General features: G+C 41.6%; 2 protein-coding genes across 30 annotated transcripts in view; both read right to left on the bottom strand.

Annotated features, from left to right (window-relative positions):
* The window catches only part of kcnq5b (potassium voltage-gated channel, KQT-like subfamily, member 5b), a 115,402-nt gene extending 105,701 nt beyond the window's left edge, over window positions 1–9,701 (bottom strand). For 2 of the 4 annotated variants that reach the window (XM_047343945.1, XM_047343947.1), the window contains exon 1: window positions 8,626–9,699. In XM_047343945.1, coding sequence (XP_047199901.1) covers window positions 8,626–8,966 — 341 coding nt within the window. In that variant the 5' untranslated portion in view covers window positions 8,967–9,699. Of the gene's footprint in view, window positions 1–8,625 lie in introns of all 4 variants that reach the window. The other 2 variants (XM_047343941.1, XM_047343943.1) reach the window with 2 other exon arrangements.
* A 3,575-nt stretch (window positions 9,702–13,276) lies between these two features.
* Window positions 13,277–25,279, bottom strand: part of rims1b (regulating synaptic membrane exocytosis 1b) — a 71,929-nt gene continuing 59,926 nt past the window's right edge. For 25 of the 26 annotated variants that reach the window (XM_035183176.2, XM_047344277.1, XM_035183184.2 and 22 more), the window contains 6 exons: window positions 21,217–21,434; window positions 17,558–17,702; window positions 17,313–17,425; window positions 16,534–16,635; window positions 16,168–16,307; window positions 13,277–16,064 (listed from right to left, as the gene is read on the bottom strand). In XM_035183176.2, coding sequence (XP_035039067.1) covers window positions 15,849–16,064; window positions 16,168–16,307; window positions 16,534–16,635; window positions 17,313–17,425; window positions 17,558–17,702; window positions 21,217–21,434 — 934 coding nt within the window. In that variant the 3' untranslated portion in view covers window positions 13,277–15,848. Of the gene's footprint in view, window positions 16,065–16,167; window positions 16,308–16,533; window positions 16,636–17,312; window positions 17,426–17,557; window positions 17,703–21,216; window positions 21,435–21,644; window positions 22,224–25,279 lie in introns of those variants that run through there. The other variant, XM_047344334.1, reaches the window with a different exon arrangement.

Raw genomic sequence — 25,279 nt, 5'->3', positions numbered from 1 at the left:
TCTGACTGATTATCCTCTAGTGTGCAGCAGCCTCTATTGTTTATAGTTACTGACGGTGAGGATTTGGATGTGGGAGCATCCTTGAACCCACAAATACAAAAGAGTTATTCAGTGAATGCTGTAACTATATTCAAACAGCACATTGAGTTTCTGCAAGGAAACCAACTGAAAGCAGGAACTGAATCTTTAAAGAAGGCTTTGAAAAACTGTAATCACAAAAGTAAAATATACATAAGTTGCAGTTAAACACATAACGACATTATGAAGAATCGTATAAGCACAATTAAATGTTTAAACAATCAAACCAGCCAGTTCCTCTTCGCCACTTACACTGAAGCATACAGGCGGTCACTGTTTACACCGCTTTGCTCTCACTGTTTATAAGAAGCTTCTTTCCATTGAGTCACTTGCTCAGAAGGTGACAGTGGGCCACGCTGTGTGCTGATGCAAAATACCCTTATGCGTCACACAGGTTAAGAGCACACTATTGGAAAAATGCATGGATGCGAATGTGAGTATCTCGAATGTGGGCTTTCTGAGATGAATCTACAGCAGACATATTCCACACCAGAAGGCGAAAATCTATCAAAAACATAATGAGGAGGAGGTTTAGAGAAAAACATTTCTTTGTGACAGAATCTCAACGGCTGGATAATAAACAATAGCTCAAAATATAATACATAACAGCACTGGGATTTAGCGCAGCATCTGATTAGTCATTAAGATGTCTACTAAACATTTTATTGTGTCTGTTGGCTTCAAATCCCCAATAACACCCATCAAACACAGCTTTTAGGATGAGTCAGCATTCTTTACTGCAGCCTATAAATCCAAGTATTCATAAAAATAAACCAAATGATAGATATTTAACAAGTGAGAGCAGCGAGTTCGTGTCACTTCCCTCTGCCCCATGATCGCTCAGCATGCCAGCTCAGAAACCTTAGGTGAAGGAATACTGTATACTTCCCCCCCTCACTTTCCTGCTCCTGAACATACTTGCAAGGATAAGGGCTTGTTAATCCAGAGGTGAGATGAATGGCACTACTGTGTGTGTGTGTGTGTGTGTGTGTGTGTGTGTGTGTGTGTGTGTGTGTGTGTGTGTGTGTGTGTGTGTGTGTGTGTGTGTACGCACAGGAAGGAGGGCAGGCCCCAGGGGCGACTCAGCTCTGCACAAAGACTGGCTCAGTGCTACTACTGTCACATAGGGAATGGATAAAAATATACATGTATGCAGTAGCCATAAAGGATACAGGAAAATACATCAGTATAAGAGGTACAAGATACATGTGAGAAAGACATTTGCTTTTAGTTACTTATGTTGGTATAAAAAATTACAAGGTGAAATACTGAGATTTCCTCTCCCTGGTATTTAGTGCAACTTCATCACTTGCATTTTATTTTGAAAATCTAATATTACTCATACAGGTAACATATCAACATATCATGAACTGCCCCTAATCACAGCTGCTGATCCAGCAAATCTACTGATTTCAGGGGTTTTCAATCTCTCCTGTCGTCCTTCTACAAGGTAGTGCAGATGTTATTGCTTTCTACAATAACATCTGCACTACCAACAGGCACACAGGAAACACCTCTGCTCAAATAGCCTCCGGTCCGTCAACCCTGCTCAAGTTAGGAACTGTTGGCCAGTCTCATTACATCCATTCTTATATTAATCTATTGAACGGGCACTTTTCAAACAGGTCTCAAAATTCCTTTCACAGAATGACCTCCTTGATCCAAATCAGTCAAGCTTCAAGAGCAGCCACTCCACTGTAACGGTTCTGTCGTTTGTGACGGACGGCCTCAGGGCAGCTACAGCTTCTTATCCTGCTCACCGCACTCTCTGATACTGGCCTCTCAGGAAATGTACATTCTTGGTTTGAATCCTACCTCACTAGATGTTCTTTCAGTGTATCATGGCACTGTTCATATCCCATATCCCACAGGGTTTCCCCGAGGGTCTTTGCTAGACCTCCATTGTTAAGATTCTCTGCATGCATGGCTTATCCTGTCTGTAATACGCAGACGATGCACAAACTGTATCTGTTGTATCTGTGTCATTTCTGCCACCCCATTCACTCAAGGCACAGCTTTTCTTTGTATGTGTCAGACAAATACACACTGAAGTTGGATCGCCACCCTCAACTAAACCTCTGAAGACTGAAAGACTGGGTTCAGGCTCACCCCAACCAATCAGTCTCTCCAACACAAAACCAACATAATTATTACCTATTAATCTTCAACTCCAACCAAAAGGTGTGGAAAAACAGGCCCGGCATGATTGCGGACAATCTCTGATCTTTTGCTGTCTCCCATCCTTGTTGCTTACAACATAAAAAAATAGGCCTAATGGAACTTGTACACCCTGCAACTCTTGGTACAGGCCATGGTTATCTCTCGCCTTGACTACTGCAGTAGTATAACTGATGCTTTATGCTCCTTCTCAGCCGCTGCGTTCAGGCTGTCACTGCCATCCATACACACAAGTCAATTTTAGTCCAACACCCTAAACAGCACCTATTGAGCGCCTCTTCACCTGATCTCCTTGCACTTTGTCTTATTGAATAGATGTAGTGTTTAGTGTTTACTTTAAGGTCTCCTACTCTTCTGGAGCTTTATTGGTGTCCCTCAGGTGTAAGCTGCTCTGGAGAAAAGCATTTCACAAATTAGTAAATGTGAATTCAAGCATTAAAGTCAATGAGGATTGTTCTGTTTGGGCATGTACAACAGATGATGAAGTGGAAGCTTGGAGGGAAGGCTCGTAAGCATACTCTGACCTGTTCCTGATGTGTCGGCTCAGACGAGGCAGAGAGTGTTTTTTTACAGCGTCCTGAAAGCAGTGGATGATGAAATTGAACTTCTGTGAGTTATCTAAACAGTGTTACAGCTGTCCAAGCAAAACAGCTTGGCCAAATTAGTATCAAACGCACTGATCCTCACGAGGAACCATGTGCACACACACACACACACACACACACACACACACACACACACACACACACACACACACACACACACACACACACACACACACACACACACACACACACACACACACACACACCTAAATTTTAGTAGGAAATCAAACAATATTTCCTTCACAGCAGCAAAACAAATTTAAGGTTTATTAGGTGCACTTGACAAAATACGATAATTATGTTAATAATGTTGTGAAAACAAGAAGTTTAAAGGAGGATTACATGTTAAGAATATTCTACAGCAAACAGAATCTAGTGGGTCCTGGTATACAGCTTGTTTTTTTTAAAGAAGTATGCCAAAACAAAGAATTTAAGCCACTACAGGGCAAGAGTCTATAAAAATAATCAATAAGCTGCATTAATATTTGTATCTTTTTTGCCACTTGGGGGAAACATAGCGAGCTATAAACACAACAACTGCAACGATACATGTTATAGGAAAGATAATCACTGGCTGGATATGCATTCAGGGAAAATAATGAATTTGCACATTTACTAACGTCAGCGGATTCATGAGGAGGTGGATGGAGCGGATGGTCGGCCTACAAAGACTATCACACCAGAGACTGTAGATGGTTTCCGCACACTCATCCGTCCTGCAACAAAATCTCTTTGGTAAAGATCAGGGAAAGACTGTAGATTGGTTACGTGTAAATAGTGTTGTGTCTGAAGTCTAATTCTATAGTTTCATTATTTTTCTGAATTAAAACAGGCCACGAGTTTAAACATAACCATGAAATATAATAATGCTGTAGATCAGTGGTCGCCAACCCGTCAATCACGATCGACTGGTCGATCTCGACAGTCTTAACTGTCAATCCCCGTAACACTCTGGACTCAGACCAGCTGTGTGCCAGATGCCTGTTGTTCACACTGATTGAGTGTCAGCTACTGCCGGCGGTGCTGCTGGTTTATTTACTGCATTTCCTTCTATACAAGTCGGATTATGTACTAAACTAAATGTCAGGACACTACGGTATGAAGACGTACATCTTACGGTCTTGAGATAACAATCAAAGTCCTGTTAGAACAAATGAATGGATTCAGAAAGTGAAACGGCTTTTACTTTGAAACAGGTTCGGGAAATGTTGGAAATACGTTAGTGACACAGACAAATAAACAGCGTTTGTGTTTCACAGCAGATTAAACAGAGAAAATGATCTTTCACCTGAGTTTCAATGTTTATCTCATGAATTTATGACACCAACAAAGGGTTGCAACCCTTTCTGTATATTTTTCAAAATAGAAGCACTCAAATGTTTTTGGTGACATTCTTTTGTTTAAAAAAAAAAGGGAGTTTATTGTGATATATTTGCAGGAGGGGAAGATGCACGGCTTCATACTGTATAGTACTGGTATTTAGACTACACAGGATTACTTTTATACAAGAAAATAGTCATATTTATGACCATATTCAAGGCAAAGCCTATATGCAAAAACATAGTGCTGCAGTAGCAGAACTCTGCAGAACATATTGTTGAACTGAGAAGCTAAATATTGTGCAAGGAACAGATGTTGCAATAATATGCATTAAATAAATAAAGTTGCATAACTGCCTTTCTTTGTGTATTTTTATGCTTGTACACCGAGCCTTTAACAGAAATTGCTAAAATAATAAATATAACCCTCCTAATTGTTTTTTTTGGAAGGTATCAGGGTGGTAGATACGTTTGAAATTAAAGGTGATCTTGGGCTTGAAAGGTTGGTGACCACTGCTGTAGATATTAAACTGCAAGACCAGATCAATGTTTTCTGTAAACACTGAGCAGATACATTCAGTATATATATGTTTGACCTGCCAAATGCATAAATAAGCATAAATCCATATCAAATCAATATAAATCTTTACTATTTTGATGAAAAGCATAATCTGATCTCAATTTCCCCACAAAACACATGCGAAGTTAATATGAACAGAATTTAAAGAAGACAGGAATGAACACAGATATATTGGTGTTGGTCATTTACACATCAAACAGACCTGCAGTCAAGTTTCCATTGATCCAACACATTTAAATTCAATCGATTCAATTTAATCTTCAAACTCCTGCATAAGGCAGACAGGAGAAATGTGTTCACCAGCTGGTTGCTGCCTGTTGTTTGGTGTTATGTGTACAGAGTAGACTGGGTTTACCAGAGATTTTTGGAAACAGCTGCGTGCTGTGAATGATATTGATCAGAATTTTTTAAATTGTAAAAAACAATAAAGTTGCTGTTCTAAACATTAAGCTGAAAGACTAAAAAGGGTCTGTAGAGTTGAGGGTAACTACGGAGTGGGTTGAAAATTCTCTTTGGATTTGTTACTTGGATTTTACAGTTATTTGATTCATTATCAATAGGAAATAATAATTCAGTGCAGCTTTCAAGCATTAAGAGTCAATGATATTGCAAATAAGAGCTAATTGCCATCTGTAACAAATATTATTTTCCTCACGATGCAGCTCACTGCTCAACCATCAACATAATCCTGAACTTCTTTTACTTTTAACCTATCTATGCGTGACACATCTTTTTGTGGCACTGGGAATCTGGGCTGTCCCTTATGATTGGCAGGGTGTTTTGGGATGTTTTGTTTGAACAAAGGTTTCTTCTTCACTGTGTAGGGTCATCCTCTTCAGTACAACAATTATTCTGCTGCACCTTTGTGATAAAAAGTAAACATGTATACATGTGTTTAGCAGGTGGAACATGATGATGATGGACATCAGTTGTATGGTTACAAACCTTGGCTGTGCAACAATAAATCAGTGCTTACACAACATTTTGGGAACAAACAGTTTTTCATTTTATCCGAAATCTCTGAACTACTTCACTACTTTTGATTGTGCTGCTAAAAATCTACTACAGACCATTTTAGGAGGCAGTTGGCTACAAGTTTGATTTGTTTTCATTTAACATCACAAAAGAAGAACATCCCATTTCTTCCATACTGAGATTTTGCAAATTTGACATTGGCCTCAGGGGCATTCTGGTGTCAGGTATAGGGACCGGAGTTAGTGTTTCATCTACAGTAATAAAGGCAAATTGGGGCGGCCTCTGGCAAAGATAAACAAGGAGGCACCACCCTTTCCTGGGGCCCCCACAACACACAAGGTTTATCTTTGCAAATTAGAATTTATAGTTCAGAAAAATAATTGTGCGGCTAAAATGTGAGGAGCGACATGAAGAAAAATCTCAAATAAGGCTTTTGGGGTTTGGTCCCTTCTGAGTTTTAGTTAATTTCCCCATTGTTGCTTCTTTTATGTAAACTGGCCCCAATTCTGATATTTTGAATGGCAGTGAATATGAAGAACAACTAGCTTTGTGAGTAACTGGACACTGATATCATCGTAAGACAAAAGAAAATAGGACGGTGGGGCTCTCAACTGCAGCAATTGTCATATCAGCAAACCAGTGCAACTTTCAAGGCCACTGAACATTGTAGCGACATTCATCACACTACAGGAGAGAGGCCAAAGGCCTGCGAGAGTTAAGTCTCTGCATTTCTTCAGTTCTAGCTCACTGCCAGAGGGATGAAAGGGAATCATTCACCAGCTCCCCAGAGAACGTTCATGAGCGCTCATGTGAAGAGAGTCTGGGACCGAGTATCCTCGTGCGTGTGCGTGAGTCAACACTTTCATAAGATGTAGATTAGCATTTTGGAGACAACCTTTTAGCAAAAGTGTAGACCAAACGAAATCCAATTGTGTCCCTCTTTAAGTTATAGCCCTGATAAAAAATTTTAAAATTTTTTTTTAAAAAAAGGTATGAGGGGTCAGCATTGAGTTTGATGACCCCCATGGTGGTCGCTGACATCATTACAATATCTCTTTGACCTCACAGAGGCTGCACAGGCATCATAAAGATAGAATAGGAACAACTATAAATTCTTGTCTTCTTGTGTGAAAAGATCATTTCAAAAGTTTTTATATCCTAATTGTCATTTTTGTTATATATTATATAAAGCCTTGTACAGCTGTAGATAAGAAAATGATGATTTGGCTGCAACACTGTTTACCCCTGAAACTCTAAAAGTGTTTTGTGGACTCAAACACTTCACCAACCCCTCCATCAGCATAGTGGTCAGTAGATAATGAGTGGATTTTCATTTTTGGGTGAACTATCCCTTTAACCCAAATTAAAAAGGACTTGGTGTCATAATGTCAATGCACACTATTTGAATCGTCACATGAAGTATTCTTTAATCATGCATCTTTAAGTGTGACTTCACCCCCTAAATTCTGGCTGAAGTGTCTCTCCCCGCCAATTCAAAAAACGCCTTTAGGTTGTCAAGCTATGAGCGATGACTCCCGTAGCAGCGGACACCCTTTTGCAACAGAAATCTCCTATGAAGTAAGGAGAGGTGGGGAAGAGAGGTGGGGGCAGCCGGGGGGCAGGAGAGGATGGGGGACGTCTCTGAATGGTGGACGATGTGGTGGACTAAGGGTTTAGTTTCAGTGTATATTTGAAAATGAACAGCTTTGCAGATTCCCACTCATAAGCGGTCGCTGGTGGCGGGGGGCTGCCCATCTTTGATTCTAGGGTGTATACCCTATTCAAATATATTTCATGACAAGAAAAGACCCAAAAGGTTGACTCTACGTAAGCATTGGCCCTGAAAGGCCAGCATTCATATACCAAAGAACATTCATATGATTTAGTTTACAGCTACAAAGCACATTTAAGTGTGTAGTATCTCTTATTATCGATGTGAGTCAATGGCAGTCTTTCCCATCTCTACTTTCCATCTGTATGACATGAACGTGGCAAAAGACAAAGCTTCTAGCACCTTTCTGCAGTGAATTTCACTGTGCCACTTTCACATGGGACCAGGCCTTCCAGCAGAAATTGCCTGTAAAATGGGGGACAATTTGAAACTGTAATTTCCCCCAGAACATGCACAATTAAATTTGTCTTCACTAAAAGAAAAAAAACACTGACGATAGCACGAGTCAAACTAGCAGAGGAAGTCCAGCGGGGATGCTGACGTGGTGTCCTCTCCAGAACTTGACACAGGCACTTCAAGGATGCTTCAAAAACATAAGTGATACGTTTGTAGAGCTGCTTGGATTAAGTGCAATAGCTCAAGCTGCTTTCTCTCCAACTGCTCCTCCCAGTGTTTACACACACACATACACCACCCACACACTAAAAAAAGATGGTGCACCAGAGTCAGTGTTAGTCTCAACTTCCTTCCTCTCAGAAACAGTCATGATGCCACAACAACAGTTGCACGCGGGAAATCGAAAACAGCAGCTTGTGACTGACAAACGGAGAGCAGTGCACGAGGCTGGGGGGGTGGTTCCTGTATCTGGAGCTGCAGGAACCTACAGGTCCTGAGATCTGGTTCCAGCAGTGCAGATGTGAAACTCACTGAGGCCCCTCACAAAGCAGAGCACAGGTCAATGAGAAAAAGGCCCACAGACAGAACAAGGACTCCTGCACTTATCAAGAGGAACCATGTGCAGACATGGCTAGTCTCTCTTTGGTGAAGTGGGGTGTATATTTAAAGATGAGCGGTGACAAAGTGGTGTGTGGTGACAAAGTGGTGTGTGGAAACAAGCAGCAGCAGGTTGGGGGATTGAGTGGCTGTGTTTCTGCAGTGAGCATCAACAGGTGTCCAACTTCACATATCACAACAGACAACTTGGTGGAATGAACTTACACGAACGCGTGGTAGATGAACGCCCAGGCTCTCGGTCGCTCCAGCACGTTGTACAGGTAGTTTTGGAGCCGCCGGTAGCGCACATTCCTGCGGCCGCTCTGCGCGCTGTATATGAGCGGCTTCCCCAGCAGGCTGAGCCGGGCCCCCTGCTTCCCCCTCAGGCTCTCGGAGCCGGCGGCACCTGCGGTCGCGGAGGATGACAGCAAGCCGTCTCCCGCGTTGTTCATCATCTTCTGTCCGGACTCCACATCCTTCGAGCCGTAGCCTTCGTTGCGATGCACCGGCGAGGTCCTCATCCAGAGCCCGGTGCCGCCTTCGTCTCCGCTGGGGTTCCGCGGCATGGCATCACCGAAGCGGGCATCAAGTGCGCGGAGGTCGCCGCCAGCATGCGTGTGCTCTGTGCTCTGTGCGCGGACAAGAAATTACACGTGCGAGACGCAGTGTGAGAGAGGCGCTGAGCTGACAGAGCAAGGCACCGTGTTCTCCGTCACACTCTGACCGCCCTCTTTCCTCCCGCATCCACCTCCTCCACAGACACTTACACACCCGCCGCCGCCGCCGCGCGTAAAGCGCTCCTGTCCTGTGCGCGCCGCGTCCACTGGCTGGACCACAACTTGTGCGTCCCGTTAATTCTCCGCACCGTCTCCTCCTGTTGCTTCCACACAAAGCGCAGCAGTGCCCCAGCTACTTTAGCCACAGTCTCACGGTAAAAAAAAAACCCATTCGGGCATTATGTTTTCAGGCGCGTCAGGGCTGCGCACATGCAAATGAGCAACTGTCTGTCCTCGTGTCATGTCATTTCCCAAAGGGAGAAAAGTTCTAACTTGCACAACGATTTCAGAAGAATATCAGGTAACATGGTCCGAGTGGAGAAATGAGCACGACCACTCAAAGACGGCTCCCTGGACGTCTGCAGAACACATTATGTGCCTACTTTGAATTCAGATTGGTTTCTTTTTATAGCATGTCAGCGATGCTAAGGTTTTAGACACAAAACAAAACCGCTTCGCACCGTCTGTCTCACAAAGCTTCGTCCGTCACTCAGACCACGTGGCACAGAGACGCGGCTCCCCAGCGCACACGTGTGATGTCGAGGTTCAGTTTCACCGTAACTTGTGTTTACTGTGAAAACTTTGTAGGGTCAATAAAGTGAATATAATTAAAACACTGTTTCCTCTGTGTCCTTACAGCTTGAAGTTAAATGGGATGGGACAGAAAGTGTGTTTCAGTTATGTCTCGGCATGGACTTCCTCTTCTCTCTCACACAGACACACACTTATACACGGAAGACACTTGTCCGAGCTGCAACTGCTGAGTGAGCCAGAATGGCTGCTGCCCTCGAATGCAGCTGACTACAGGTGTGATGAAAAGACTTGACTTCTTACAGTGAGTGACAGTGGATGAGGAGAGAGAGAGAGTGTGTGCGTGCGTGCGTCACATTGAATCCGCAGCCTTGAGTGTGCAGGACTTTCTTTTAGCTGCAGAGCTTTGACAGCCGCCACTTGCCTTCCAACAAAACTACGCCATCTACTGGTCACTGCAGAACCAGGCGACCTTCTCAGAGACCACAATCCCAAACCCTGACCAATGACCCCTCCTCACTTGCTCTCTTAGTTCTATTTCTTCATCATTTAATTCACTATTCTATAGCAACTCATGTGAACATCATACTCAAAATATTATTTATTCCTGAATAAGGTTAATAAACCATGAACGTAGTCATACATGGAACATGAGAAACCTCATTATTCATATCTTTGTGAGGGCTTGACAGTATCCAGGTTTCTCATTGTTCTGTTTTGGATCCTCAACAAACTCATTTCTGTACTGACTGATTTGCCTCCATCAGTTATATATGAACACAGTTTACTTTCTAGCGGTCTGAACTCTTCTGCAACACTACAACTCAAAACTGGGATAGGGACATTTTGATGTTGTTTTGCATGTACAAACACACAACCAAGATCCAACATTGGGAAAATGTAAATATAGTCAATAAAGACCAAACTCACCTAAAAGCGACTTTAAGGGAAAACAAACTGACAAAATCAACAACCAATACAACTTTATGGTCAGAGTTTTATAAGCATAAAGGCACAGAAGCATTTACATAAAATAAACACATTTTTACAAGGATATTTACATTACACTGTTCTACCCGGTGGGTGTTTTTCAGACTAAGAGAAGAAACTAACACCCTCCCCCCCTAAAAAAAAACTGTACAGTAACTGGAAAGTTACACGAGCTGCATGTAGAAGTGAAACTCACATTTCCACTCCACCTACAAACTTAAAACTGTGCACTTATCATCTCATTTTGTCATGTGGTCAGATGGCGTGCATGCATCAAGTGCATGCACGCCATCGTGAAGCTTCACCAAGTGAAAACATTCAAATTAAGAAGCCTGAAGTTAAATCCTTCTCAAAGTAAAGAGGCCAGTCAGGACCCATCGTGTAGCTTATACTGGATTTCCTTTTTCCCCAAAGGTTAAGTATATATGTTTTTCCTTAGTAGAATTCATCGTCACGGATAATTTAAAAAATCAACTTTGTAATGTTTGTATTGCACTTTCACTCATGGTCTCTCAATTTGTGACTCTTTAACCTGATTAGATATAGATTAATCCATTTCCTGGGAGCAGCATGGAAATTTCATCGTGGCCTCTGACTTGTTGATGTGCAGTTTTCTTTTCCACCGCAGTCCGCATCCACGCTTTGTACACAGAGGTCGTGACCCCTGGTGCTATGACGAGGGGAACCAGGGGGCCCGGCTGGCATGGCAAGGCTGGTGGGAGGCTCCGTCAAGATTGCCTGCAGATGTTGTTTCGGGGGGCCCTTTGCTTATTTAACGAGAGGATGTGGAACATAAATCTCTCAAGCCCTCTGCTGCACTGTATCATGTGTGAGGTCACACATTAGGCCATGTTGGTTCAACTTCCTCTTCGGTTGGACGCACTGCAGCACCACCCAAGACACAGAGTTATGGTTTAGTAGTGTAGCAGGACGCAGCTGTGCTTTTATCAACAGATCCACATGATAAAACACTTGCTTTAAGAACTCTGCTTTGTGTATTTCTATTCTTCCTGATACATATTTTCTATTCCCTACAAAATGATACCAACAGCAGCAGCAGGAATAAACAGTCTTTGTTTGAATCGATCAAAACAAATAACAAATGAGATATCAATAATCATCAGAGTACTGACTGAGTATAGGAGTGTAAAGGAACCAGGATTGATTACAGTAAATGGTAATTAAGGAGTATTTTGTTTAGAACTATTTTCTAGTCTTATCGACCTCATTAGCCGGGGTTCAAACCAACGACCTGGTTAGCGGACGACCCGCTCTTCATACCTGAGCCACAGCAACCACAAAATAAAATTAGGTAAAAAAAATCTAGTAAATTATTACAGTGTGACAAAGTGTGTGTCGTCCCCTTTAATCCAACAGGTCTCAACAAGCAAGAGATTGTGCCTGAGCTTTTACAGCCACTCGTGACAGTGAGTGAGTCAGTAACATAGAGAGTGTAACCAGAAGTCACTTCTAATTACAGGAACTTGAACCAGGATTTTTCCAAATACAGGGCAATAGTAAATGGCCGCGCAGTATTTTCCAATTGTATTCACAAGCCAAAGCTCTGTGTGAATTGTATTTTCATAATATCAAGTTCTTCTATTAGCTCTAAGGATTTCTGGTTGTTGCGCTGTGGATTTTTATTTTAATGACGTAAACTATAGCAGCTCCATTGGAGAGAGCCCTGATCGAGCCCCTCTGCTCTGAGGGCTTCCTGTTGTTGTTTATCTGTGTATATAAATTCATATCTCTTATATATTTGTGTAAACCAATACAAATCAAATGAAGGTCCACGCAGCTGTCTGCACATTACGTGATTGTTTCCTGTAACAAGTATGAAACATCATCACTCGTGGTTCCCAGAGGATGACTCCTAATTGACTTGATGATCCCCAGACTTTTCCACTTGAATTACCATGAGGTTGACATTTGGGGTTTTGGATGAAAGAACTCAACAAAAATGCTAAGATAATTGGATGAGTCCTCAGCTCAACTTGAGTTCCATGCTGATCAACAAATGTTAGCATACTATATTAAACTGAGCTGGGACACCTGATATAAACAATAGCCCTGGTAAACCTCAGCCTGTTGGCATACTGCAGAGACTCTGACTCTGTTGAACAATGGTTACAGTTGATTAAAATAGATAATATAAGTCTTTAAAGTTATGAATAGACTGGTAGTCTGGTTGTTACATTAGTAGTTGTTAGTACTTATTTATTTCCACATATCAGGGAGAGATCTGCTAATATATGAAAACAGAAGAAGTCATGTAAACCATATCATATCCAGTATGTCTGTGTATCCTACTTATACAATGCAACAATTACAATGTGCAAATGACTGATTTGAATTTATAGGTTCCAAAGTTGAGCCTGAGATAAATGAAGCAAGGAATGAGGTCGTTTATGGGACTAAAGAAAAAGCTTTCCCACAAACATGCCAAGAAGAAAAAAGTTTTTCACTGTGACCTTTTGGCATAATGTCAAAGGTAACTGCAGGCTGACAGTATAATAAGAAATTAAATATATATATATATGTGTTATTTTGGCTAAGTGAGACATTACAAAGAAGGCAAGTTTTCTTCCACACATTCTTTTTATTTGTAAATAATAAAAATTAACTTTTTTTTAAATATAAAACATACACATAATTTGAGCCACATCTGTTATACAAACAAGAAATGTTGCAGTGAATGCTTTACTTTTTTCTAATTTTCTTTTTGTTTCAGTGGAACACAGAAGTTGTAAACAATCAGCAATTTTTTTTCCTGTTAATACTGACAAAGAAAAATTAAGAAAAAATAAAAAAGAAGGGGAAATCAGCTTCACCGGACGATGAAAAGAAAGGTCAACTCTTCTGAAGTGGGACTGAACATGGTCGGAGTTCAAACACTGGGCTTGAAGCACAAAGAAGTGTTCACACGTCGACTTTGAGAGCAGTGGTACACCTGGAGGTTTGGCGGCTGTGTGCTTGAGCTCAGCCGCATGTGACCCATGTCCACCGCTCTGTGTTGTCCCACTGCATGGTCCCTATTGACGTATTAATCGCTCCCCATTACATGACTTGGCCCCTGTGCAGTTATCACTCAGCCCAATGAAAACCCAGTGCATGGCTGTTGAGTATTTACAGTGTGTGACTCTCTGTGCATCTGCATTAATTCTTTATATAATTTAACAGTTCATGTGTTAGCATATCTGAAATCATTATGTTGAAACATAATTCATATTTCCATATAAGTGGATCTGATTTGTACATATTTATTAATACATCATCTCAGCCCCTTGGAGGTATACTATGATGTGGAATAACAGTAAGAGGGGCTGTGAGGTCTGCTCAGTACTACCATACAGTACAGTACATCTTCCAGAGGTTCGAGGAAAGACATCAACACAATCTTGGGATTTAGTTTGAGAGACATTCAGCACCGGACTGAGGGACGTGGAGTGGACTGCAGTTGAGATCAAATGTCTTTGCGTAATGGGAATGGCTTCTGTTTCTTGGTTTTATTTCTTTAATATTCAAGTACGAGCAAACTGTACAACTGCATGCAACATACAAGCGGCCCTAGAGTATGTGGAACTAACACACGTATCTAGGTCAGTATCTTTTTTTGTATCTGTTCTGTTTTACAAAAATGTGCATGCAGCTTGGAACAGGTTCCTAAGTCATGCTGGCCCCGCCTCTTCCTCGATGGGAGGAGTCTGCGGGCCAAACGGAGGATGGGCATTAGTGTTGACGTCCGGACAGATCAGTCTGATTGGTTACTTCGACATTCACAGAGACAAACAAGGGAAACTGTGAGCCATTCTTCTCCTCTGTTTGTTTGTGTGTTTTCTAATATCTAGACAAAGAAATGAACCGAATGAGTGACGGTAGTAATTTCTTTTTTTCCTTTTTTTTAACGTCATGTGTTTTTTTTCAAAAAGTTAGACTTTTTGTCATAAAAAAATCAAGCTCTTGTGCTTGTGTTAAAATTTCAAAATAATGTAAACTAAGGGTTGGATAAAAACCTCAAACGTGCTGGGGTGTAGGACTGCACTTCCCCGAAAAATGTGAAAAATGAAACGCTCCTATCTTGCTGTTGCACAGGTGAACAAAGATTTATCTTTTAAATTTTTTTTACAGTGATGTTGTATCCTTGTGATTTCAAAGTGACATAAATCTTATTTATTGGTCAACCTCTTGAGGCCTAATATACATCTATACAAAGACGACTGGCCTGGACTTCTGCCAGAGGTGCAACAAGGAAAACAACTCTGCCCGCTGTCAAGTGTAAAAATCTAAGCTGTGGCAATATCATTAGCACCCCCCTTGAATAACACTTGCAGACATTTAATAGTTTTTATATCCTTTTTTTATCTCTTGTATTTAGTTTTTTCTCACCATGCACACACCAGACTGACAACATTATCATGAGCATTTTACACACTCTAAAAAAATTTTGTGCCAGTAGTAACAAAGGGAAAGAAATAAACGACAAAGCAAACACACTAAAACAGTGTGGCCTCAGAGCAGCCATGGTAAACATATTGAAAAGAGAGGGTCCTTTGACAGAGAGCGGGACCAGTGATGTGGCTCCAAGGTCATAGGCACCAGAAGAAGGCCCTGTGCTTCCAGACTGAATACCCAGGTGGGAGCACCCTGCCCTGGGGGCAGGAGTGCCGGCAGTCTGTTGGGGTTCTGGAGGAGGCCACTGCAGAGAGGACTGTGCCAGCTGCAGGTGTGGAGGGTGATCACCTCTGTCTCGAGTCCATACATTCCGACGCTTACATACATTTCTTTGCTATTGTTGATTCAGTTAAAAACCACCCTGCTTCACTTTTGATTCTCTGACACTGTTTCGTCTCCTGTCTCAAGAGCTACAGCTCGTCTGTGGACAGCCCTGCCTCTTCAGCATACACAGAGAAAAAACAATACGATTTTTCATCGAATGGATATGAAACACTGAAACGTGGCGCTCCCTACAACAGACAAAATTAACCGCGACAGGAGTGATTGTCAGATCTCAACAAAGCTTTCTCGTTGTGACTGTTTCTGATTGTTGTTCTACATTTCCGCTATTAGTTTTTTCCCCCTCTCTCTATTTGTCTCTCTACTGTTAGTTTCTTGAGTTTGTTACTCGCCGAGCGGTGTAGAGCTGTTGGTCCACTAGGATCGGACTCCCGCAGGTCCAGAGGAGTCAAGTGACGACTGGGAAGCTCGCCGTGTTAGGGAGGCAAGTGTCGGGTCCACCAAGGAGGATGGTGGGAATAACTTGTACCAACCAATGACTGTGCTTGATAAGTCCAGTTCCTCCAATAGGATTTGTGCAACTCCCATGAAGCTTTTATGGTCCATGCGGCCGTAATCTCCCCATACAATCACCTGAAAGAAAATTATTTTCTGTCAAATTACGCAGCTCTAGTTCATCCTGCTGAATCATATTGTTGGTGTGATATTCTGCTGAGGAAACACATGTCCCACTCACCTGTAAGACTTTACCCTGTGGGCTTTCCTCAAATAGCAGTGCTTGCTGGTACAGTGGGTCAAGTGTTTTCCGTGCAATCTTGGTTTTCTTTTTGGCTACGTACGCTCCATTATTCAGCAGGTAGACCTTGACATATGGAGCTGAATGCAGAGACAAAACAACAGAAAAAGCCATTAGTGGGGAACAGAGTGCGTCGTCAACACAATCTCGATCAGATCTCACATGTCTTTATGAGGAAAAGCTTCAGCTGAGTGTATGCACTGGATTACAATGCCTGGGTGTATATCACATAATAATGCTGTCTTGAGAGGGAGATAGGGAGGAATTAGTTGCTCTTCAGTATCTAAATGTGGGTCAGGTCATTACCAGGGAGAGATTTGGATCCTGGCTTTTGTATGAGTCCTCGAGCTCTGATGACTTCCACCTCCAACTGGCTCTTCTTCTCCATCATACCGATCTGGATATCACCTGGGAAACAGACGAAGAGCAGGTCTAGAATTAGAACCTTGCACTTGTAATCCAACCAGTCAAGAACTTTATGATGTCAAGGTGAAGTTGACCTTTGACCTTTGGGAAATAAAATGCCATCATGCTATCCCATAAGGCATTTGAGTGAAATTTTGTCATAATTACTCGAATGCAATAATTCTTGCATTATGGTCACAGGGGACTAATCTACTTAGTTCATTCTTGAATCCAAGTGAATGTTTGAACCAAGAAATTCTCTAGAGTTGTTCTTGGAATATCTTGTTCATGTGGGCAGGTCGGATGGACACGGCTGTAGCAGGTGCACACGCATAAAATCATGGAGCAGATTAATGATGGCAGTAATACTCTTAATAGATTAAAACAGAAATAGTTGTATTTTATTACTTAAATCGTATTATATGCCATTATAATACTTACTTAACATAGCATATGTAATATCTCACTTGCAATCATCTCTAGTATAGTATAGTAGTAAACTGCTGACTTGGTATGAGTTATGACACCACTGACTGATCTGAGTAGACAGAAATACCCTAGACACATGCACTTACATAAAGTATTAAAGAAAATATCCATCCAATGTATAGGAGAAAAAAATATTTTAAAGAATAAAAAGGATTAACATTAATAATAGAGTAGAGAAGAGAGTATCATACCTATTGCAGGAGTAGCCAGTGTTTGCCTGCCCACTAACTGAGCTGGTCCCAGACCATCCAGGAAGTCACTGAACTGGCTGCTGGCACCCAGATTCACTCCAGAGAAGATGAGACTAGACAGAAAACACAGAAATACAGTTTTGAATATCCATTTCCATTCCATCCAGTGTCGCAGGGAGAGCTGAGCCAATCCCAGCTGACATTGGGTGAGAAAAAAAATGATAAAATGAGTGTGGTTTCCTCACTTTCCCTCCGAGTTGCAGCTGTTCATGCTGCCATTGTTGGACTCTCTGCTGGGCTGTCGACTCATGTTCCTGGTCAGCTCCACTGCCATTCCAGTCTCGGTGCTCCTCTGGATAGGTGCTCCCTTCTCTTTCTTACTCTTCCCCTCTGGATGGAACAGGAACGATGGAGGGAAAAAAAAATCCCAATGATGTTGTCAGAGATGCTATTGTAGTTAGTTTTCACTTCACTCAGAATAAAGGTAAAACTCTTTTTACCCTGTATCATGCTGATTATGTTTAAGGAAGATAATGTGGAAAACAGCACACATGAAAAGAGCAAAGCTGGCACACTGACTCCAAACCACAGAATTATGAAAGTAGACAACAACAATTTAATTCCTATGGAATCTATGTCAAGTTGATATAACAAAAACATTTGTCTGATGGAATAAATTTAGAATTTGGAATTATGTGTGTCATAATCTGCAAAAGACAAAAATTGTGTTTAATTTGTAATAATTTGACATTTTGGGAAATTCATACAGAGAGCTGAGCAGGATTTTCTCACCCAATTCTTGGCGAGAGAGCAAATAAGCATATTTCCCAAAATGTCAAAAATTTCCTTCAAACTATTTTACTGTTGATGCAAAACATGTTTCATTTAGAACATGAAAAGTAACAAGAGGACAAAAAAATTCCATTTTTTAAACCTTGATGCTCCTCACATGATTTTTAGTCATGAGTGTAAGATATAGTACATTTCCCATGAAGCATCTTGTGCCATTCTATCAAGCAAACACCTACTTCAAAAAACTTCACATGCTCAGTGTGTAAATAAGTAGCCTTTACACTGAGGACAAATGACTGGTGACATTGCTATGAGATCATCAGGGTTATTTTTTCCATATTAAGAGAAAGATTTCCTAGTTGTGGTTAAATAAAAGCCAAAAACATTATTCTGAAAGAGCCCAACTTCCAAAGCATTTTTATCCATGGATAAATAATCAACTATTAGTTGCTTCCTCAATCATGGTTACAGGAAGTAAAACATCACAGATGCAGTTAAGAAGTCTGTGATCTCCCTTTGTAAGTCACAGCCAAAGTCGCACCCATGTCCTGCTGAATCCAGAAATGGTAGTAAACAGGAAATTGTTGTGTAGAAAAAAGAACAACACTGTGTGAAGTCTCGGACTGGGATGTGTCCACCTCCTGACTCAGAATATGGGCTTATCCTATCATCCCTTTTATATGATAAGCAGTCAACAGCACATATAGTCATTCCAATATATAACCTAGAATAAAACGTTACCTGTATTAACTATTACCTCGTGATCCCATGACAATCCTCACGTTTAAAAACTCAAACATACGTCTCCCTTACCTTCACTTGCTCACATCCATCATGAACAGGACCGACTTCTCAAATTAAGCTTGATCTCTGCACTATCTCCACTTCCTCTCTCTCCTCTCTACGTGAGGCAGAGAGGCTAAAGGACCCCCTTAGGCCTAATGTTCTCTAATAGCTTTTTATGTCTACTACAAAGAGGGGGAGCACAGCACTTGGCTTTCATCGTGAGTCGTACACCACCCTGTGGTAAAAGTGGCTGCCAGGCTCAGACCAGCGAGACTCTGCACTGTGGCTGGGAGCTGAGCTGCGAGGGGCTCTCAGCTGGCCACGATGTTCTGGAGCTCTCAGGAACATAATTATTTGGTCGTTTGTCTTCGCGACACGTGTTGGGGGAGGCAGAGGTTTTGTCTTTTACAAAACAGAAGCACACTTGCAATTTGTGGTGCTCCGGTACAATCTGCCCCTCAGGACAAATCCACTGAAAACACAACGATTGCCTCAATGCGAAACACGGTTTCATAATTTGGTGAAATCATTGCGGACATAGATTACATGTGGTGGAGATTAAATAAAAGCTTTTGGGGAATGAGTGTCGCAGGGAAATCGTGTTGTTAAGGGCAACAGTAATCCAGGCAAACAGAAGGTACATGAAGCTAAATGGTAAACTGAAGGAACCAATCGGGCTGTGTCACAGAGTCCAGGTTAAAAAGATCAGCACACAACACCAGCACTTGCTGATCAATGTCTATTTCACGGAGGTATTGATCAGCTTTTGTCATCCAAACATCACAGAGCAGGAAAAATACGCAAGATACACAAATAGTGTCATTACTCAAGTGTTTGTAATCTGCCTGATTATCAATCAGTTATTATGCCGTGCTGGACAAAACACTGATGCACCAATGAAGGACCAAAAATGCAATTTTGTCTGATTCTGGTACTGACTTCTTCAGTATCTGGACTATTTATATATAACACATCTACATACATCATTTGAGTTTAAATGACTTTTGAGTTTTAATGACTTTGGAAGGCTGCCACAGGTTCTCTGTCATGTTTGGAAGGGGAGGGTGAGATGAGGGGTATTCAGCTGCAACATTCAACTTCACCACTAGATGTCACTAAAGTCTACACACTGAACCTTTAAGTTAAGCCGCGTTATTTAAATAACATATGGAATCATTGGAATTATTAACAAATCATTTTAAATAAATCAAGATTAGGTTTGGGGAAGGTTAAACTAAGGCTTTGGCAGAACTTTTTTTTTTAAATGAACAGCTGATAGTAACCACAGGCTCATCCATCACTTTAGCCTCCAAACTTTTACTGTATTAAACCAAAGTCTGTTACTTGTTAATATCTCCTCCACATTACTCTGTGTTATTCACGAAAATACGTGAATCTGGCTTAACAGCAGACTATCAATCAAAATTCATATTCAATATTCAACTCAAAAATTAAAAATCAAACTAGGAAAATTAAAGGATGTCTTCCGCCAACCGTAAAACGAACTCATGCTGCCCAATCAACACTCCAGCAGTTTAACTCTGTATCACAGTGCATTGTGCTTTACTCATCATTGTTCTCTCCATCAGTCGGTGGGATGGACATCCTTCCAGTCATCTCATGTTTTTCATTTATAAAACTCCACTGATGAAACTCCCAAGCTACCTCACGTCTCTTCTCTCATTTAAAACCAGTCACTACATGATCCAGTAACTGTTTTACCTTTGATATCTACTGCACTTGCACTAATGTTGGCAGAACAGGGTTCAGGTGACATGCATCTTTTTAATGGAATGAGCTGTAAACTGTCCTACATCTGCAGTCTTACACTCCCCTCTGGGATTTTACTTCTTTGTATTCTGATGTTTTTCATGATTCTTCTAATTGTTTTAAACGCGTCCTTGTGTTGCTTTTATTTAGTAACTCTCTGTTCTTTTGTATTTATTTGCTGATTGTGGATGTTTCTTGTTCTCAGTTCTGTCTTGAGAAAGATGACAGGCATGACAGCCTGTTTATAGAAAGATCAAATAAACGACGTCTTCAGAGAAGTGATGCCACCTCCCTTACACTCAGCTCAACTTAGAAGGAAGATGATTGGCTCGACCCCATATTTGAGCAGCATGTTGTTGTTACTGCCTTTATTCCACAGTAACCCCCCTCACACCCTGAATGTGACATGCTGACACTATCACACCAATATAAATATATGCAATAATGATTCATGTGCGTTCTCTTTTCAGCAGAAAATTAGCCACATTCATATCACACATAACCAGTGGGCTCCAGGGCCACCACTGAACATTTTAGAGTTGCCATGGCAACTCACCGGGGCCACTGATCTGTGAAGTGCTGCGACTGCGACGGTTTCCAACTATGGCCACCACCCGTGCACTGAGGCTGGAGCGTCTCTTCTTGCTGCCGCCACCCACAGTGCCCAGCGCCGTGTCTGATTGGCTGCCGTCAGTGCGTTCCTGGGTGTAGATCTCCCCGCTCACGCTGGAGCTCTTCAGCATGTTGCGGCCCATCGACGACCGCATCTGCCGGCTGGAGAGAGAGACAGAGAGAGAGAGAGAGAGAGAGAGAGAGAGAGAGAGAGAGAGAGAGGAAGATGCTGAGTGGCACTGTGATCTGGTGTGATGGAGAGGGGATGACTTTCAGGTCTCAACTTCCACTATACTGTACCTTCCTTTTAGTAGAACACAGACACAACATGGTGGATTTACAAATGGTGGAAGACGATGATTTCAAGCTGACTGTTGTTGAGTGATGTTTAATCAAACGTGAATCAAATAACAGATGAGTGAAAAGGGAAAATGATGCTGACATATCCTACTTAATAAACACAGCACACAACTGAAACTAACATAGAATTTTGTGTAACACGACTGTGCTGTCATTCCAGTCACTACTCTATTGATGAGATTATCCAGGTTAAAATCAAATTTGAGTCGAATAAAACTCAATTTTTGGGGGGGTAAATGATAATGGTTTCATGTATATAAGTTCCTCAAACAAGCCACTGCACGAGAGCAGAAGTTGCTCAGTGCTCCATGCTGCCTCCTAGGGGCTCGCAGGAGCTGCCGCATGTCCATTCCCTCAGAGGGCGTGAAAGTGCTGCAGGAAAGCCCGGCTACACTGCCCCTGTCACCCATACTTGCCGCTCCCAAGGGAGCCAAGGAACAACTGGGGAGGGGCAGGTTGGCTTCCACTGCCCCCTGCAGGGGAGTCAGGGAAGGGCGTGCAGCAGAGGGGTAGGTTGGGAGGGGAGGATCCAGGTCTGGAGGACGGAGAGGGTCCGGGCAGTCACAGCACAGGATGCATGCAAGGAGGGATCTGAGACATGCAGTGGGGTTGCACAAACACACACACACAGACACACACGCACACATAACACAATGACCAAATAAAACAAAAATGACAAACAAAATAATGTACATAATGGAAACTGGGGTGCAGTTGTGCTTAGGACAGAAAAATCTGTCCTTGTGTTTTTTTGCGCGTGAAACTGCTCACAAGGTCATTTCAGGAATTTGTACATTTCAAAATGATTTTTAAATCATTCTCTTTATTCTGAAATGTCAGGTTTTGGGGAATCAAACCGGTGATATTAAATAAAAGCTAAAAGGAAAGCAAACATGAATTCTCTAATCATGCAATGATTTACACGTGTGGCATCCAATTGATTATTTGAAACTGATAAGACACAAATGGCAGGGGAGAAACGTTGAAGAACAAGGATTAAAAGAGAAGATGATAAAAGGGTTTGATATTTAAGTGCGACCTCACTGCCTCTGTATGAACAGATCATCAAACTCACTAGAGATATTAATACCCCACTCTGAGTGAATACTGATCTGAGACCAGCTGTCCATCCCTGGTTGACCCATTCATATCCCCTCTGTCTAAAAACTGAGCCCTGGTCTGAATCATAGATAAACTACATGACCGGTTTTCTAAAACAGACTGACTGCTTATTTTTAAATAGATGGGAACTAACTTAATTTTCTGCTTTTGGAATTCAAACCTGTGTTTTTCAGTTTATCTGATTGCAGCCTTATTATTTAACAGACACAAACATCACTGCTGCCTGAAACAGAGCTTGACGTTTAGGTTAAGCATTTAGAAGCATATCAATAATTTTAGTAGCACAATGATAATTTTTTTATCAATAAAGGGATATGAGAAGACAGCTGTCAGAGGTTCAGTATCTTGCCCAAGGACACTTTGTAATGCAGACTAGAGGAGCCAGGAATCAAACCACCTCCCTTCTGGATAATGGATGACCCTCTCTACCTCCTGATCCACAGCCCCCGCCACTGGGGGCTTCGTTGCACCCGATCTTTTGACGTGATGAATAATTCATTTCATGCTCTGCGTTCACTGCCATTTAATTAGCGAACGAACTAGCTAAATCTAACTATCCAGCTCCCTCCTCAGAAGTCTACAGCTATAAAGAGTGGATTACATGATTTACATTGCATCCGGCACAGTGGCCCTGTCGTCATCATTTTTGTGTTTTCAACCTTTTTGAAAAACCAACAAACAAACCAAAATAAAGGCTGCTTGGCCTACATTTTTAGCATAAACTGTGCTATAGATTTTACAGTTGGAACACATTTCTTTTTAGTACCAAAAGCTAGTAAAACGGTAGCACTGTCGAGTCCTGTCCTAAGAGCTGATTTGCCGACATCAGCTGCACTGTAACTGTTTATCTCTCTTTATTCACCTGACACATATAAACACATATTAAAGATGGAGATTTTCTCACATTACACTTCATCAAAGAGGACGTCGCAGACTCTGATGAGTAAAATTGGTGGAATTCCTCTTTAACTTCATTTATATTTGTTCATATGGATGCAAGTAGCCAGTAAACGTCATAAACACAATATGACAAAAGTATGTGGACAGGGTTTTCTATGGTGATGTTTGATGTGACGCTCATGCGAAAGTACATGATAATATAATAATAATAATAATAACGTGCCTCCAGCTTTGCGGTGACAACCTGCTAAATGTGGAAGAACCAGACAACTCTTCACAGTGTCCTGACCTCAACACCAGCCAACACTTCGGGATGAGCCAGGCTCTTACTAGCCTCACTGATGCTCTTGTGGTTGAAGGGGAGCAAATCCCATGTAGCATCAATCACAATTCATTGACAACTCAGAATTTCGTTCTTATATTGGTTGTCCACATACTTTAGCCATTTTGCTGAGATTGTGTTTGGTTTGAAAAGAGAAACTAACACACACTCTCTCTCCCTCCTTCTCACCTCCCACTCCACAAAGTGTGTCAGAGGCTGTGTGGCTGTGCTTTTATAAATCTCTGCTGGGATTGATCCGTGGTGAAGCCATAAAGAAGAGACCCCTCTCTCCTCCTCCCAGACCTCAGTACATTAGCCAGCTAATAAGCTGCACTACATCACCACCTGGTCCACGACGGACCACTGGGATAGGGTTGTTTGTCCCTGTCAAATCACTGACACTGGTCAGCCGGGGAAGTGTGTTTGTGTGCGAGACGAGAGCATGAGACTTTTTATTGCTTTTTAGTTCTTAATCAATCTTTTATTTTTATTTTTTATTCCTACTGAGTTACGCTTGGAAGTTTAGTTTCTAGTTTCATTATTTTTATGGGCAAATTGTTTTTACATTCAATAATTAATAATCAGATTCAGACTAAGCTGAAAACAATTAATGTGGATTTTAATTTTATATGAGAAGGAAAATATTCTACCTTAATTCTTAGAGATTTCACTTATTTAATGTTGCATCTATTGTTGAGTGACCATTGGGAGACACATTTTAAAAGGATGGTGAAAAATAAATGCAGCAGAGGGAAAATGTCCATTTTCAGTCTCTTGTATGGTTCAAGCTCCAAAAACTATAGATACATTTCCCATAATGCAACGTATGCATGTCTGCTCAAATCCAGCATCTCCATTAGTAAAACTTTTTACGTGATCCCATATTCTGACAATCCTGTTCGGGAGGACGTACTGGCACAAGTCAAAAAATTTGTACGTGTATAATTGACAGAGTGCTCCTTTAAACTTGTTTGGGATTCACACAAAGCCCTAATAAAATCAAATGAATTGTTCTCATAAGAATGAGACTAACTGCACCTCGAACATGAGCAGGATCACAACTCTTCAACCAGATGATTTGAGCCCATCCCTGTGTCCCTCCTGCTCTAGTGTCATTGAGTTAGACATTGAACCCCCCCTGCAAGTTGAGGGAAAACTGTTCTGTAGCCCATAACCTAACTTTGGAAGGTGCAAGCAAGGAAGGAAACTGTCTTCCCTGCAGAGATCTATAAGAAACTGTCTGTAATGGTTGCCATTACAAGTTTCCATTGTGTGCTGTTGTCTTTAACGGATGGGAATGTGG

This window comes from Hippoglossus stenolepis, chromosome 2 (assembly GCF_022539355.2).
Source record: "Hippoglossus stenolepis isolate QCI-W04-F060 chromosome 2, HSTE1.2, whole genome shotgun sequence".
In the NCBI taxonomy this organism is placed as follows: domain Eukaryota; kingdom Metazoa; phylum Chordata; class Actinopteri; order Pleuronectiformes; family Pleuronectidae; genus Hippoglossus; species Hippoglossus stenolepis.
The sequence above is the reverse complement of the archived record's forward strand: the minus strand, read 5'-3'. Positions and strand labels throughout refer to the sequence as shown.